At 43.3% G+C, this 17,413-nt stretch overlaps 1 protein-coding gene across 1 annotated transcript in view; it reads left to right on the top strand.

Moving 5' to 3' along the window:
- The window catches only part of KIF16B (kinesin family member 16B), a 397,632-nt gene extending 385,778 nt beyond the window's left edge, over positions 1-11,854 (top strand). Inside the window, exon 26 of the mRNA XM_049870024.1 lies at positions 11,742-11,854. Within this exon, the coding sequence (XP_049725981.1) occupies positions 11,742-11,819 (78 nt within the window). The 3' untranslated portion in view covers positions 11,820-11,854. The remainder of the gene's footprint in view (positions 1-11,741) is intronic.
- The last annotated feature ends 5,559 nt before the right edge of the window (positions 11,855-17,413 follow it).

Raw genomic sequence — 17,413 nt, 5'->3', positions numbered from 1 at the left:
ACATCCGTAGATCTGATGGGATGGAGTCAAATGTGACTCCACAACAAAATTGAAGAGAAAGACCCCTCTGTTCTGAAACTGTGATGTGACCTAAGTCTCTGGGCCAGTCAACATTCTAGAAGAAAGGAGAAATCAAAGGTTGGGATGACCGACCTTCCTTGCTTCAGCATGAACAGACTAGAAATGCCACTCCCAAACCACAGAGGCAGAGAGTTGTTTCCAGGCCCCTAAATGTGTTGTATTTCTTGTTTTAATAAAAGGCCAGAGATTTAGAAGGTAAAATGTATAACCAGTGGCTCACATATTCTAGACGCATACGTGTTTGTGGAGACAGAAGAAGAAAGACAGCTGGGTTCCTGGAAAGTGTGGAGTGATTGCAGATAGATGGATCCAACCTGGGAATTGTCACGGAAGAATGGAGCAGGAAATCAGATTTAGAGGGAGAAGGGGGCATGGTTTGGCAGAGGTCTGGGGAGATGATCCTCAGCTAGAGGTTTGTGTGGATGAGAGGTGGCCTAGGTTTACAAACAACAAACCAGATGTGGGGTAAGGAAAGATAGGCATTGGGGTGCATTAGTACAAATTCTTCCCATAGCCCAAGTTCAAATCCTGACCTCGGTCAGGGCCTCTTGTATGATCCACCATCAAATACCTAAACTGAGTCCATCAGTCCTTCTTCTACTTCCCTTCAGTCTGTCAATGGACTTAGCTTTAGCCTAGCCCACGAACTCTGCTCCGTCAAACATCTTCTTTCTTCTCTACTCTGACCCTCCACTGATCCATCATGGACAGAGCTTAAAACCCAGGCCCTGCGGTCCTGGAGTGTAGAACCAGCTAAGGGTCAGCGAAAATGGGGGAAACCCTCAGTGAGATGGATTGACACAGTAGCGGCAACAATGAACTCAAACATACCAACGATCGTAAAGACAGCACGTGACCTGGCACTGTTTTGTTCTGTTTTACTTAAGGTTGCCTTGAGTTGGAGCCAACTCAATGGCAACTAACAACAACAAGGTATCCTGGCCGTTGGGGTGGTTTCAGTGGCCTAAGAATCATCTCCCAAAGCAGACGGGGTTGGAAGCTGTATCAGTCAGGGCTGATGTTCTTCAACCAGAGCAGCAAAAAAAGTATGAGATATACTAGGTATATATCGTATTATATATATATGTATATATCTTTTATGTTTTTTGATATCACATATAAATATATCAATAAATATTTATTACAACAAATTGGCTTAATTGTGGAGGCTGGCTAAGCAAGTCTGAAATTTGTAGGGCAGGCATATGAAAGGGAAGACCACCAGCAGGGTGGAGCTTTATGGGTATGGTTTTTCACAGACAGGATTTCTACTCTCGGAGAAACCTCAACACTGCTTTTAAGCCCTTCCAATTGATTCACTCAGGCCCACCTGAATTATCCAAGACAACTCCCTTACTTAAAGCCAACTGATTAGGGGTTTTAACTGTATCTGCAAAATACCTTCACAGCAACACCCAGGGTAATGTTTGGTTGCATAACTGGGACTGTAGCTTAGCCAAGTTGACACATCAAAAAGCCATCACAGAGGCCTGACATGAAACTCAGAGTTTCCAGGCCACTCAAGATGACCTCGATCTACTCCAAACTGGGAAATTGCTAAAAGGCCTGACTTCCCTGCAGGCCATTGAACAGATGGCTGATGTTCTTCAGAGGCCCCAGAATAGGTTCTGATGCCAGGCAGAGGAAGCCGGTCTCCAGGCACAGTTTTCCAAACCTGGATTCAAACAATAGCAGTGTCATCCCAGGGACTCAGCCATATCACTCTGTTCCCCACTGAATGATGAGAAACCCCGGTTTGCTCTAATAACGCTGCTGAGACACCTCAGCTTGCTATTTCTTTTGTGAGCTCCAGTCTGAACCGTAAAAATTCTCACAAACTCCAGACTTTCTGTCGCCATGGAGGGTGGATGAACCTCTGAAACTATTGCCCTGAGATACTCTTTAAAACTTAAACCCAAATATCCCCTGAAATCTTCTTAAAACCAAACAATAGTTTATCTTAACTAGTAAAAAAATCTGCCTTGAGCATTATGCTCTTTTAAGAACTATCTATATGAGATCGAATTGACAACAGCAACTCAAAAGATTACATAGGAACCTTAGGGGACAGTGAGTTTATGTTTAAGAGGGAGGAACAACTCAGAAAAGGAGGGCGATAGCTGTACAACTTGAAAAATGTAATCAATGTCATTAAACTGTACATGTAGAAACTGTTGAATTGGTGTATGTTTTGCTGTATATAATCTCAACAACAAAATAAAATAAAATGAAGTATATATTTTATAGAGCAATAAGTAGAGCTAAACTGAAAAAAAAAAAGTCTACATGATTGGTAGGAACTTTTGGCTTCAAGATGCTGCCCTCAGGGAGCCAAGTCACCCAGCGCATTGCCCTGAGTGAGTTTTCTAAACTAGCACTTGGTATATTCCACAGGGTACACTGCGACTCTGGCAACTCTCCTTAAGGATGAGCTAGAGGGGACGGAGCACCCCAGAGAATCTAGACTAGCTGGGTCTGAATGAGTTAGGGATATAGGTATAGAGATGGTATGTGGCCAGAGGAGACAGCATAAACAACATAAAATTGGGGGGAAAAATTACCAAATGTATAACAAAGAATTAATAACTTAATATATACAGAGTTCTTTCAAATTAATAAAAGGAACAAACAATTCATTTTTTAAATAACTTTTTAAGTCTCCCTAATTTTTCAAGTGGCAAAGAATATGAACATGCAATTACATCGACAAAAGACATCACCAATAAACATGCAGATGTTCAACTTTACTAGAAATTAAAAATTAAAATTAAGTTATCAGTGGGCTATTGTTTTATGTATCTCATACTGCTAGAAGTGTACCCTAATAGCGAAGGCATGGATAAACAGACACTCTGACTCACTGCTGGTAGGGATGTTACTGGTACAGTCTCCCTGGGGACAGTATTCATCAAAAGTCTTTAAAACTTGGATATGCTTTGCCTTTTCCATAGATTGCAAAGACGGCAATAATTCCTCCATCCTATATGCCCTGTTGAAATATGGTTTTCCATTCCTCCTATCAGAAATCTGGGCCCACCTGGAGACTCACTTCGACCAATAGCAGGCAACAGAAGTGAAGCGCGTGACTTCTGAGGCTAGGCCTTAAGAAGTATGGTAGTTTCCACTTTTACCATCTTGAAGCCCTGAGCCACCATGTAAAGAAGTCTGGCTATCCGACTGGAGAGACTACTTGGACAGAAAGACTTCGGCTGAGGGCCAATACCAACTGCTAGACAGGTGAATGAGACCATCTTAGAAGTTCTACTCCAGTCAAGCCTCCAGATGACGGCAGCCATATGCGTGATCCCAACTAGCACCTCGTGGAACAGAACTTCCCCGCTGAGCTCAGCCACAGAATTGTGAGGAACCATAAGTTGTTGTTGTTATAAGGCATTGAGTTTGAGGGTGGTTTGTTACATAGCAATAGATACCTGACATACATGCCTAGGAATTCTCCAAAAATTACCAAACAAAATGTTCAAAACTGTAGAGGAATAGTCATTGTAAGCACTGTAATAACAAAATTCTGAAAAAAAAAAAACTGAACTTATGCCTATAAATAAATAGAGGAATGACAATAAATTATGGTGCATCTATTTTTGTGAAATTCAGTACAGCCATTAAAATGAGAACCTGGTCTATATTTATTGACATAGAAATATAAACATAAATTAAGTGAAAAAGATCAAGTTACAGGAGAGCGTGAATAGCTTGGTAATGGAAGGTGCAGGCTCTAGAACCAGAGTGAGTTTGAACATTAGCCTCTGCCATCAACCTGCTGTGTGCCTTTGGGAAAGGTGTTTTACCTTTCTGGTTCTCAGTTTTCTCATCTGTTCATTGTATATAAATGGTTTGCTGAGCCTTAAAAAAAAAACAAAAACCCAGTGCCATCAAGTCGATTCTGACTCATAGCAACCCTATAGAACAGCCTTAGAGATCTAGTTTTTCATGAAGTGAATACATGGGACTAAGCTTGAAGCTCTGGACATAGAGAAGGGGTAGGAAGGACCAAGTGCAAAAGGGGACCCATTCCACAGACCACATATTTAAGAGAGGGGCACTGTCTTAAAAACCCGTGGTTTGTCCATTGTCATGGATTGAATTATGTCCCCCCAAAAATGTGTGTATCAACTTGGTTAGGCCATGATTCCCAGTATTGTGTGGTTGTCCTCCATTTTGTGATTGTAATTTTGTGTTAAGAGGATTAGGGTGGGATTGTAACACCACCCTTACTCAGGTCACCTCCCTGAGCCAATGTAAAGGGAGTTTCCCTGGGGTATGGCCTGAACCACCTTTTATCTCTTAAGAGATAAAAGGAAAGAGAAGCAAGTAGAGAGCTGGGGACCTCATACCACCAAGAAAAGAGTACCAGGAGCAGAGTGTGTCCTTTGGACCCGGGGTACCTCCACCTAAGAAGCTCCTCAACCAGGAGAAGATTGAGGTCAAGGACCTTCCTCCAGAGCCGACAGAGGGAGAAAGCCCCCCCCTGGAGCTGACACTCTGAATTTGGACTCTTAGCCTACTTTACTGTGAGAAAATAAACTTCTCTTTGTTAAAGCCATCCACTTGTGGTATTTCTGTTATAGCAGCCCTAGATGACTAAGACATCCATGATCAATTAAACACACCATATCTCCTTTTTGAAATTTATAAGGCATTTTATAATATTGACATTTCTTATAATTGCTGCAGTAAAGAAAATTTTTTTGTCCAAGAATTTCCCCAAATCACTGATCATGGAATTTTTTGTTTCTTTGTTTGGGATGGTAGTGGAGGTGACTGTTGATAGAAATCAGACATATTCGTATCTCACCAAACACCAAACACATTAATTATGAGGTGGTTGGACTGAAGGATGGGAGGGAAGGAGGGAGAGAGAGAGGAAGGAAAGAAAAAAAAAAAAGATTGGCCACGACATAGGAAAGAAAACAAATAAGGTCCATTACTTCTAATCCATGACATCAAACCCAAAAATACTCTGAAATTAGAAAGATGTTTTTGCAGGTTTGATGCAATTTTATTAGTTGGTAAAAGCTGACTAGAAGTGACACGAGGTTGTTTATAGTCTTTGTCTATCCCTCTCACTGGCAATATTCCAATGTTTTCTGCAGAAGTATTCCAGCCAGATGATGAGTTTTCACCTTGACCCTCATGAGGTGTCACATAATATAGAGTCGACGTTACACTTCCCAAATCTGGAACGTTCTGAGGTCACCTGGCTTGGAGGGTTTGAATAAGGGACTGTGGCCCTGCTTTGAACCCACATTTTGTGGGGCTGTTCATGGCAGGCATGTTCACCCCCTCACCTGTGAAATGGGGAGAAGAACTCCCAAGTCTGTTTTGATAGTTCAATAAGATAATTCATAACAGGAGCCTGACACACTTCCGGACACAGGACTTGTTTCACACTGTTGTTGCTCTCTTCTCACTTCCTGCTGGCTGTTTCCCTTCAGGTGCCTGGTCAGCATCAATGCTTGGTGGTCCCTGTGTCTTTATTTGCTTTTCCCCTGCCCAAACCCAACATGATTACCGCATATGGCAGGGCTTGTTTTGTTTCATACAGCTTAATGTCTTCCTCTGTGTAAAATATGCTACTTCAAATTTTAAAGAATTAAAAATTCAGAAGTAGGTTTTCAGCCAGGATGGGGGCCCCCCACTGGCTGCCACAGTCGCAGGGCATGTCATGCATATCAGGGGCTGCGCCTGAAGCTAACAGAGCCATGTGAATCTCTGTCTAAAACTGGAGCTCAGGAGGCTGAAATACGCCCTATCTTTCTCCCGTGGAGCCACTGGTGGGTTCAAACTGCCAGTGTTTAGGTTAGCAGCCAAGCACTAACCTAGGGCTCCTTTCTAATTTAGCCTGATTGCTACTTAAAAGCTCACCCCAGTTTATAATGCTGTTTAATGGACCAAAGTATTTGTGGGGAAAGGATAGGAATGGCACCTCTCCAGTCTCATGTTCTGTTTGAGTCTTTGGAGCGGACATTTGGGAGGAGTTGCTGGAGGCATGGAAAATAATCAGAATTATTTTTCGTTCATACTAAAAAACAAGACTTTTTAGAGAAAGGCCCTTAGGAGGATGAGGACTGATAACAAAAATAATTTTTGAGTTCCTATGGAAATATGAAGCCAGAACTCAGATGCTGGGAAGTCCCCCCAGTAAAACAAGAAGACCTCAGAGCCAATACTAAGGAGGGATTCCTGAAAGTAGGGTGGGGCTTGGGCTCCTGTGAGCTGCCCTTTGGCTTCAGTGTAAAATTGATTTTTAATGAATACTTATTGAGAGCCTGCTCTATGCCAGGTACTGTCCTGGACACTGAGGAGGAGGCAGGGAACACAGCTGACAACTCTACGTTCGTTCTTAGCAGTCAGATAAGCCACAGCATCAGACCATTTAAATTCTGTGATGTTCAGCCAAGTAAGGGCTTCTGCTTGCTATAAATGTCTTTTGTCCCCATTTCTTACTGTCTAGGGTGCCAGATCTGTTCATTTGTGTCTTTTACCAGTTGTGTTGGAGATAGTCAACTGTCCATCAAAACTTGTTCCCCATTTCCGTAGTAATAGACTTGTAGCTGGGAGGTGGCTGCCCACCCAGGGTCTTTATACCCCAGGTGTCCATGAGAGGGTCTTGGAACTACTTCTTATCAATGGAATATGAGTGGAGGTGATGTGAATAATTTCAAGGCCAATGATTTTCAGAAGTGGGTGTGCCTGCTTCATGCTTTCTTTTCTTTCCACAAGTGGCTACAGAGCACAATAAGACCCAAGGCAATAGAATGTCCTAGGGCAGGAATGCGCATTCTGGAATCACCATATAGTGGAGAGTTATCTTCCCCCAGACAATTATTGGGCAAGAAAGACATTTCTACAGTATTTGCTCTGTTGCATTTTGGGGTATATTTGGTACATCCATTTAACCTGCCTTAACTAGTACGCATTTCTTATTTCCTATTTTATACAGGGAATCTCTAGATTTCTCTTCCAAGTTATAATTTTAACTCCAAGGAATCCTTTGACTTTTAACCTAGTTCTCCTAATCTCTTCTAATTCTTTCTGCCTTTCTCGTATGTTTCTACTCCCCTTGGAATACATTTACAGTTGAGCCTACTTTTTATATGTTTAAGAGCTTATTTTTCTCTTTACAAATTCTGACACCCACAATTTTATATTCCATTACAGGGTATCCACGGGCCACTTCATTTTAGTTACAAACACCAGGATAAAAACTCATGTGAGAAAAGTTAAACAGTGGAGAGAAAGCCAGAAGACCTGTTTCTTTCATCTTCGCCTCTTAGAATCTACTTGCACTTAATTGGTCCTGTCCTGCCAAATGTATTTCATTGTTTTTTGTCTTACAACCCCAGCCCCCCACTCACCCATCTGTATACCCAGTTTTCTGGATTTCTCTGCAATTTTCCTTTAAAAAGAAGCCTTCAGAAATTAGACTAATTTCTGTGATTATACTTTTTACACTTTTTAAAGGACTTTTCCATTAATTACCTGCCTCTTCTTGTGAATTGACTTCCCCTTGACACAGTTTCAGAAACACAGGCTTGCCCACTCCTGGGACTCACATTTGAACACACTGCTGTCTTCCTCCTCCTTGGACTGATTCAGTAAAAGCCTTGAAGGGCTCTTTCCTTGGCTATTTTCAAAATATGCTCTCTGTAACATAAATTTGGAGAGAATTTTCTTAATGAAGCCTCAACCACCAGCATTTAACTTCCTTATTCTTGTATTTATTAACTATGGAGTATTAATTACAGAGACTCTTTATTCTCATCACCTGATGCTCACAGAGTCCCATGTGTGAGTAGAAAGAACCTAGCGTGGGACTAGAACAGAGTAGGTGCTCAGTAAATGATAGTTTCTTTCCTTTTCCCATCATTTCAACAGAGCATTGCTGACTGCACCTGGTTCCAGCCTGTGTATGGGGGCTGCCCAGCTGCTTTTCTGAGCTCAGTGCATCAGGCTGTACAGGTGACTGGCACCCCTTGTGTTCAGCACCAGGTGAGTAAGAATCGGAAGCACGTGTCCCCACATTTGGAGGCATTACTCTGCCTGACTCCCCTCTCAGCACTGCCTCCCTCATGGGCACTTCCCATTCTAGAGTGGGTGCTGTGGTATCTCATGTGGGCACTTCCTATTCTGGGGTAGATGCTGCGGTGTTTCTCCCAGATCTCCCCTTCAGCAGAAGGTGCTTGCTTCCCCTAGATGCTGGCAACATTGCCTCATAATGGCTCTCAGTAAAGTCATTCCCTACACTTGGCTGAAAGGAGCCTCTGTCCCCATAATTAGGACACTTCCCTAGTGGCAACTCCCATCCAATGATGGCCAGTGCAGGAGGTACAAGGGCTGGCTCCTTGACTCAATCCAGGGTCACTTTGAAAGGCCACCCCAGCCCCCGAGGTCTTTGTGGGACAGGCTAAGTCTGCCATTGCAACTGCGCGGCAGCCCGACTCTTCCCTCTGCCCAGTCCAGGTTCCATCACTCCCTCCCTGATCTTCTCGCAAAAACTCTGTGCAAAATTTCCACCTGCACCCAATCTCTGTCTCAGATACTCTTTCCTAGTGCACCCAACACTCTACAACTCTCAAGGATTGAGTCATTCTAGAAAACTGTGCTTTTGTGTCAGGTAATTGTGCAGTGAACATAAGATGTTTTCACTAGCCCAGCATCCTTGCTCCCTTCTTGTGGCATCTGCCTTCTGATTTTTCTTTGGGTATCCATGTCACCCCTCTTCTCAGCCCATGTTGCAATGGAGATGGCCCCTGTTCAGCCTCACATGTGGGCAACCTAGCCTGGCCAATCAGACTATTAAATAGCCCTGGCCATAGTGATTATTTCAGGTATGGCAAAAGACCCAAGCTAAGGCAATAAGAGCCCTTCCTAGGATTTATGCTAAAGACATCAGGACAAAGATGATTGGATGAAAGAAAAATTCAGAGGAAAACAGGGTAAAAATATAGAGAGCTTCGATGACCTCGTTTAACCACCCAAATCCTCCTCTTTCTGAACTTGGATGGACTCTGAAGTTTTCACTTGGGGAGTTAATAAATTCCCTTTGTCGCTAAAGCTAATCTGAGTTGGGTTTCTCTTATCTGAGACCAAGAGTCCTATCCAATACACAGAGTTTACCATTTAATTGCCCTCAGTTAATAATAATACCAACAGTAATAAACGTTTTGGATTAGAATTTATTCTAAAATGATATCTTTTCTTGCTTCTGAAATGGAGCCCCAAAACATGACTTTTTCCTGGATGACTCAGGGACCTTCCTCTTTATACTGGCTGACGCTTTGCACAGATGCCCACAGAGCTCACTGAGGGCTTTTGCATCTGTGTTAAGAAGACTCCATGTGTAGGACTCCTTGAGTTCTCATGTCTTATTATCTTGATGAAAAAATGTTTTCCACGGTTTCCAGGCTGGTGTTTGATGCCATCTCTCTCTGCTATTGCTATGATTGCTTCCGACAGCCCCTCTCCTCCTCTTTTGTTGCTGCTTTGATTTCTAATGTGAACTCTGAGCTCATTTGAATTGTGTATCAAGAGAGTAAACGTAGGTTTTGGGCAAATGCCTGACAGGCTTTCCTCTGCCTTCAGTGCATATGTTTTTGGTATGTGAACACTGAATGCAAACTGTGTCCGTTCAATTGTGCTTTATGATTTTTATACTTCCCATTAGATATACTTTTGAGCAGCAAACGTGTGGACTAGGAGCCCTCCATATAGGTAAGGAGTGATATTCATCCATGCAACCAGAAGATGTGGTTGGTAGAGGGCAGCCTGCCATCTGGAATATTGTTCTAGCCTTAAAATTATATTCTCAAATGAACTCATTCCACAAACCAAAAAACCCTGGGTTATGACAAGATCCCTCCCTAAGTCTGTCTTTAAGTCACATTTGTAAGTAAGTCAGAACAGGTACATACAGTTCTTATTTAGCATCAGTTAGTCAAATATTTTTCTCGTTGTTGTTGTTGGGTGCCATTGCGTCAGTTCTGACTCATAGTGACCCTGCAATATTTATGTTACCTTTCTATACATCTAAAACACTTGAGAAACACTTCCAAACAGTGCAGTGTTTTCATGAGCATCACAAAGTAGTGCATGGATTTGTTAGTACAAAACACTGTATTCAACTCAAATGTTTAGTATAACAGGCTTTATGGCAATCCGCTCTGAAGTGCAAGTTGTCTGTAAGTCAGACGTTCGTAACACAGGGGCTGCCTGTAACTAAAAACAGCTGCATCAGGTTGATTCAGACTCTTGGCAACACTGTGGACGTCAGAGTAGAACTATGCTCCGTAGAATTTCCAATGGCTGATAAGTACATCATCAGGTCTTTCTTCCAAGGCATCTCTAGGTCGACTTGAACTTCCAACATTTCAGTGAGCAGCCAAGCACGCTAACCACTGGTACCATCCAGGGACTCTATCCCACACACAAGAGTAGCTTTTTGGAGTCAAGAAAATTAGAGTAAAGTGGAGAGCACGTAGACCCATATATGCAATTATAGTTTCCACAAACCCAAATTGGCATTTATGCCAAGTGATCCCCCACTTTAAAAATGGTGTGGAGGCGGTGTCCGACCTCCTCTAACTTCACAAACGGGGAGGAGAATCAAGATCAAGAGGCCGAGGCTGATTCCTGTGAGGCGGAGGCTGGAGATGTCTCCTCTCTCTGCCATCTTTTCCAATTCTTAAACCAACCGTCCCTGCCACACGGCACTCTCTACTTGTTTGCTGGGTTCAACAGTTCATTGCAATGGCCACACAGAATTCACAGACCGTACTTACGGTTATGGAGTTTATTAGGGAAGTAACAGATTACAATTCAGGCTCAGGAACACCCAAGGATACAGTTCTTCCATCAGGACAGCCTCTTCCCAACCGTGCTCACAGGCGTGCCTCTCCCTGGCCCTCAGGCTCTGCCCAAAGCGCTCGGCTTTCTCACTCTGTAGGCTGGGAAGCCCACTGCACAATCTTCTACAGGTCTTCCCTGCAAACTTCTCCTAATGGTCTCTCCTTCCTTGGTGGTGGTGGACTCTCTCTTCCACCTTTGACGTGGCTCATTTCAAGCCCGGTGAGATGGCAAAACTGACCAGTTCCTTTGGTGGGCTACAGTTACTCTATCACACAGTCACAAGTCCATGGCTATAAAGGCCACACAAAAGTGATCCACCACCGCAGCTGTATATTGTGCTATCTCAGTCATTATCTTTCTGGGTAATCTATACAGGAATATGTCCAGAGATTAAAGTGGAGCTCCTAATATTACCTTGACTTCTCAACTTGATTCTAATTGTGCATTCGTCTCGTGAACTTACCTCAGAGTAGCCAGGATACGATGTCCTGACTCCTCGCACCACCACCAAGGACAGAGTCTGGGAACCTATGAATGGGTAGAAGCCACTGGATGGGGAAGGAGAACTTTTCTGTAGAGCGAAGAGCAGATATAGAAAGGAAGAAGTTGTTCCTAAGAAGCAGGGAAATCTGACAGTCTTAGATAGTAAAACATCTTCAATTAGTATGAAAATAGCATCCATTATTTTTGCACAAAGAGAACTGCTTTTGCCAATCACTTCAGCTCCTCTTTGTCACTTTTGAGTGTGTTTATTTTGATGGCTTTTTATTTATTCTTTTTTTTTTTTTTCACAGTGGTATATCAGAAATATGGCCCCATCTGGAGACAGCGTACAATGTGATGCTTTTCATGGCCCTTCCAATCAAGAATAACTACAGCTGTCGGGGGAGCACTGAAAAAAATGTCAATTAGCTATAAAAGTTCCACAAACAAGCATTATGTCTTCCTCTTATGAGTCCCCGGGTGCAGCTCAAAATTGAGCAATAATGTCCACAGTTAAAAATGACTATTGGGGGGCCCCAGCACTCTCCTTTTCCATTAATAATTGCCCGACACTGGAGCTGGAGTCGCTGTGTATGTGTGGGGGAGCCCAGGCCACTGGAGGTCTCTGTTTAAAATAACCACAGCTCACATCACATTTGTGGGGTGGGGAAATGGCTGTATGCCCAAGTTCATACAACATGCCCAAGATAACCCTCCTGGGACTCAGGATTTGAGCCAATCTTGTGTAGCCCTCCAGCCCCTCAGTTACTCTCTGAGCTCTCTGAGTGCCATCTGGCTGTTTCCTGTTCAAGTTTGACCATCATCCCTAGCTTCCTCTGGCTCTGAAGAGGAATTGGAGAGCAGTTGGCCTCAAGGTGTCACTCTTTGTGATTGTTCAGGGCCCAACGCATGTGACCTTTATTTCTAGACAAGCGTTCTGTCCTCCAGGCTACAAAGGAAGTCTATTTTTCCCCAAGGGAGATCAGGTACATGAGCCCAGTGAATGTGACATGTGAAGCCTAATAAAACCATATTTATAAAAGCAGGAAGCTGGCCTGAGTTCACCAGTTTGATTTTTTGAAATATTGCCTAAAATTGTTATTTATCTTGATTTTTGAGGTTTTTGGCGCCTCCTTGAATCTTGTGCCTGAGAAAGGTGCCTCACTCTCCTCACCCTAGTCCCAGCCCTGGTCTTCAGCCAGAGAGGATATGAGTATGAGTCCTCCCCTAAGGGCTCAGCTGTCCGTTCTGGAGAAATGACTCTCACTTTTATTGGGGTTCGGGAAGGATCCAGCTGTGCCCTGCATGAAGATGCATTTGGAAAGAACAGGCGTATGACCTTGGTTCCAATTCTTGTTTCCAGTAGTATGGCCTTCAGCAAGTCATCTAACTTCTCTGAGCTCCAGGTGTCCCATCTGCAAAGAAGAAAAATAATACCCACTTCAGAGTATGGTCCTGAAGGTTAAATGAGATAATGTATATAAAGTGGCTGGTAGCTATTTATTGAATCACATATAAATGTTTGTGAAGTGAATAATCAACACACAAAATATTTACTTGAAGGACCCAAAACTCATTGCGGTTGAGTGGATTCCAACTCATAGCAACCCGATGGGACTTAGTGGAACTACCAAATAAGTTTCCAAGGGTGTAATCTTTGCAGAAACAGACTGCAACATCTTCCTTCCAAGGAGTGGCTGGTAGGTTCGAATCACTGACCTTTTGGTTAGCGGCCAAGCACTTAACCACTGTGTGCTACCAGGGCTCCCTATTTCAAGGACAGTAGGTTTTATATCATCAGATTGTCTTCTGCCCAGTTGGATCTTCTTTGTCATTTCACTTTCTACATCAAATTTAGGTTTAGGTTCCGTGTTAGACCCAAGGATAGGGTTAAGGAACCAATCGTTTCTGTATCCCCCATTGTGCTTTTGCACATAGGAAGCATCAATAAATATTTGCTGAATGAGTGAAAAGAAAGATTATTAATGAAAAATTGTCTGAATGGATGTAGAACCAGGGAGGTGTGAGAAGAAACAGTGACCCCACTGCATAGGTGACCTGAGCCACTTCCACTGTCAGCTACTAGGCTCTTAGGAGGGTGGGGCTTGAGGAAACTAAATCTAGAGGCTGGAAAGCTCCAGTGACCCTAATGATTCCTCAGAAGGCAGACTGTGAGAACTGAGAGAATCAGGCATACACAGAGTGCATTGCCTGAGCCCTGTCCCTTGTTCTCTAGTGGGGTGGGAACTGGAGGAAGCAAGGAGAAGAGAATTTAGTGCTTTCCAGAGTCCAGTGCTCTGTTTCCAGGGAAATTGAATTAATTCATAACTGTACAAGAGTCAGAAAGTTCTGGGCCATTGGGGAAAGACTATGTTGGGGTTTTTTGGATAAAAGGCATCAAGAGAAAATCTTGTAAGATCGGTGACCATGTAATTTATCATTCAAAATGGATTAATTGTGAGAGTAAAGGGAGGTGCTATTCATAATTGTACTGGGTTAAGAAAGGTAAATCCAGACTGTCCTGGCCAAAGCAGGACATGTGTTCATCCCATTTTTTAAAGTAATCCTGCAAAGAACGTCCTGCCCAGAGTTGTGAAGAATAAAGTTGGCAGACGTCATCCGTGCCTCTGCCTGGTGGGTGGCATTGGCTTGTTGTGCGAGGCCCTTTGCAGACACTTCTGCCTCTTGGCCTACTTTGTGGGGATACAACAATAGTGCCTCCCTGTGGTTGCAGTGCCCTCTCTTCAGGCAGAAGCCTGGCAAACCCGGAGAGCTGTGCAGCCAACCCATTGCAATTAGTTGGCTCTCCCAAGGCATCGGGGCTCTCTGTGTGAAAGAGTGATGCATTGCAGAAGTTTGGAAAATGGAATCTGAAGTGGAGAGGCCAGCAAGAGAAGAATGTCAAAGAAATGAGTAGTGTGGGTTCCTGAATTGTTCTTTAGATAAATTACTGGTGTTGGCATAGGAAAGAATCAAAAGAGCATAGTAAGCTGTTGAAGTTTATTAATACATTCAAATTTATATCTCTAGCTCAGTCTTCTTCCTTGGATTCCAGAGTTAATATTCCACTGCCTCCTCAATATGTCCTTGTCATGGATTGAATTCTGTCCCCCCCCCAAATATCTATCAACTTAACTGGGCCTTGAGTTCCAGTATTGTGTGATCGTTCACCATTTTATGTGATTTCCCTGTGTGTTGTAAATCCTATCACTATGATGAAATGAGATGGATTAGTGGCAGTTATATTGATGAGATATACAAAATTAGATAGTTTCTTAAGACAGTCTGTTTGAGATATAAAAGAGAGAAGTGAGCAGAGAGCAGGGGGACCTCATACCACCAAGAAAGCAGTGCCAGAAGAAGAGTGGATCTTTGGACCTGAGATTCCTGTGCTGAGATGCCCCCAGAGCCAAGGAAGGCTGATGATGAGGACCTTCCTCCAGAGGTGACAGAGACAGAAAGCCTTCCCCTAGAGCTAGCATCCTGAATTCAGATTTCTAGCTCACTGGACTGTGAGAGACTAAACTTCTCTTTGTTAAAGCCATCCACTTGTGGTATTTCTGTTAGAGCAACACTAGATGACCAAGACAGTCCTCTAATAAAAATATCAAACTCAACATGTCCAAATAAGACTTCCTGACCTCCCCACAATCCTTCTGTACTCATGGTCCTCCCCACCTCAGTTAATAGCTAGTCCTCCCTCTCAGTTGCTCAGACCAAAGTCCCAGTGTTGTTCCTGACTCCTCAAAGCTTCTTCTTCACTCACACATCACATCTACTCTGTTAGAAAATATTGAGAATATATCCAGAGTCTGACTACTTCTTACCACCTTCACTGCCGTGCTCTGTCAAAATTCTTACTCTGCCCTGCAAAACCCTATGCAAAATGCATGCACACATACCCTCCTTCCATTACCAGTTTGAGCTTTTCCTTTTTCATGCTGCTACAGCCACTCTGGCCTCCTTGCTGTTCCTCAAATAAATTGGGCACACCCTTACCTCAGGGCCTTTGCACTGGCTGTTTCTCCCAGACCACTTGGCTAAATCCCTCACTACCTTCAAGACTTTGCTAAAATGTCAGTTTCTATTAAAAGGACTACTCCTCATTTCTTTTTCCTGCTCCATTCTTCTCAGTAATATGTATTAACTTCTCATATACTCTTTTATTTATTATTTTCTAATTATTGTTTGTCTTCTCCAAGTAGAATTTAAGATCTGTGAAAGAATTTTTATGCTTTGTCCCAGCTGTGACCTCAGAGACTCAAGTATCTGGTAAAAAGGAGAAAGTGGATTTTTACTGAAGGAATGAATTCCACATCTATCTACCAAGTATCTTCTAGGTGCCAGGTGCATACTAGGTGTATCAAGACGATCACGGCAAAATCTTTCCCGTCAAAGCAACCCTGATTCAGTGCAATGGGGGTACAAACCACCCTAGTGTGATGTGGTCAGGGATACACAGTGGTGGTGAGGATCCAGTCCCATGGGGTTATCTTACCACATAGCCAAGTAGAATTAAAGCAAGCAATGTTTCTCCGGAGCAGGCAATGCTGGTGCTGCGTCTTGGCAGGTGAATGTAATCTTACCAGACAGTGAAGTAGGCAGCAGAACTCTCCCCCAGATTTAGGCTTAGTCCCAGGGAAAGAAGAAGATGGAGTTATGAGTGATGACTATGTTGCCCAGACAGCATGTCCTTCTCAAGAGACAGAGGATGACCTGACCGCAGCCCAGAAAACTCAAGTCACTGAAGTGATTCACTCTGCTTACCTGTTAGTGAAATGAAAAGCCATTTCCCTTGACAGCGTGCATCCTGGACAGGTGACCTCAGGAAAATACGGCCCCTGAACTGTGCAGCATCCTCCGGGATTGAGTACTTGGGCATCTCAGTTTTGGTTTCCACACACAGTCTTTTCATAACATAGTGTGGCCCTGTATTTCCAATTTCCCCTGGACTCTCAGGAACCTTTGGTTTGAAAAGAGCCTTTGGTTTGTGATTTCTTAGGATAATTTCCTATAAGTCAAAGAATTTCCTGTGATGGAACTGCTTTAGCTGAGTGTAGATGCCTCAGGGGAATAAGAAGACCACTGATACGTGATGCTTGTTAACAACTTCTGTGACTCAACTGGGCAAGCAAATATTGGGAAGGCAATGCCCTTGGGGGATCTCTGGGACCACAATATTGTTCCAAATGCCCCCATTTCCTGCTAGGCTGGGCCTGACAGGTCTGGTGGTAGTGAGAATATACCTTTAACTATTTTTGTGTTACAAATCACCCCTGTATTTAGTGGCCTAAAAATAACCACAGCTTATCATTTTTCACAATTCTTTGAGTTTGCTGGATTGATCCTCTGCCAACTTTGTCTGGGCCCACTCAAGACTGCATTCAGCTAGGGGATGGAATGTCCAAGATGGCTTTCTCACCTGTATGGCAGTTGGTGCTGGTGGTTAGGACAACTAACTGCTCCTTCATATGATTTCTAGTGTTTCAATAGACCAGAGTCCCTTTGTGGAGGTCAGAGAAGCATTCCAACAGAATTATGGTGGAAGCTGCAAGGCACCTTGAGGCCTATTCTCTGGGACTCATACAGAGTGACCAATAGAGTATAGTCACAAGGCCAGTCCAGATTCAAAGGGTCAGAAATACATAGACTCAACTGCATGGGAGGAGCTTCAAAGAATTTATGACCATATTTAATCTATCACAGCTTTCCCTCTGGCCACAGTTATTTATAGTTCATTTAATATGTAAAAAGGAGTGTTGGTGGCACAGTGGTTAAGGGAAAGGCCGGCGGTTTGACCCACAAGCCACTCCGCGGGAGAAAGATGTGACAGTCTGGTTTTGTAAAGATTACAACCTTGGAAACCCTATGTGGCAAATCTACTCTGTCCTTTCAGTTTGCTCTGAGTCGGAGTTGACTAGACAGCAATGGGTTTTGATTTTAATATGCAAGATAAATTCACTTCCTCACAAGACTTCCAAAA

Source organism: Elephas maximus, chromosome 25, assembly GCF_024166365.1.
Source record: "Elephas maximus indicus isolate mEleMax1 chromosome 25, mEleMax1 primary haplotype, whole genome shotgun sequence".
Lineage (NCBI taxonomy): Eukaryota > Metazoa > Chordata > Mammalia > Proboscidea > Elephantidae > Elephas > Elephas maximus.
This window is presented reverse-complemented; position numbering and strand designations above follow the sequence as displayed.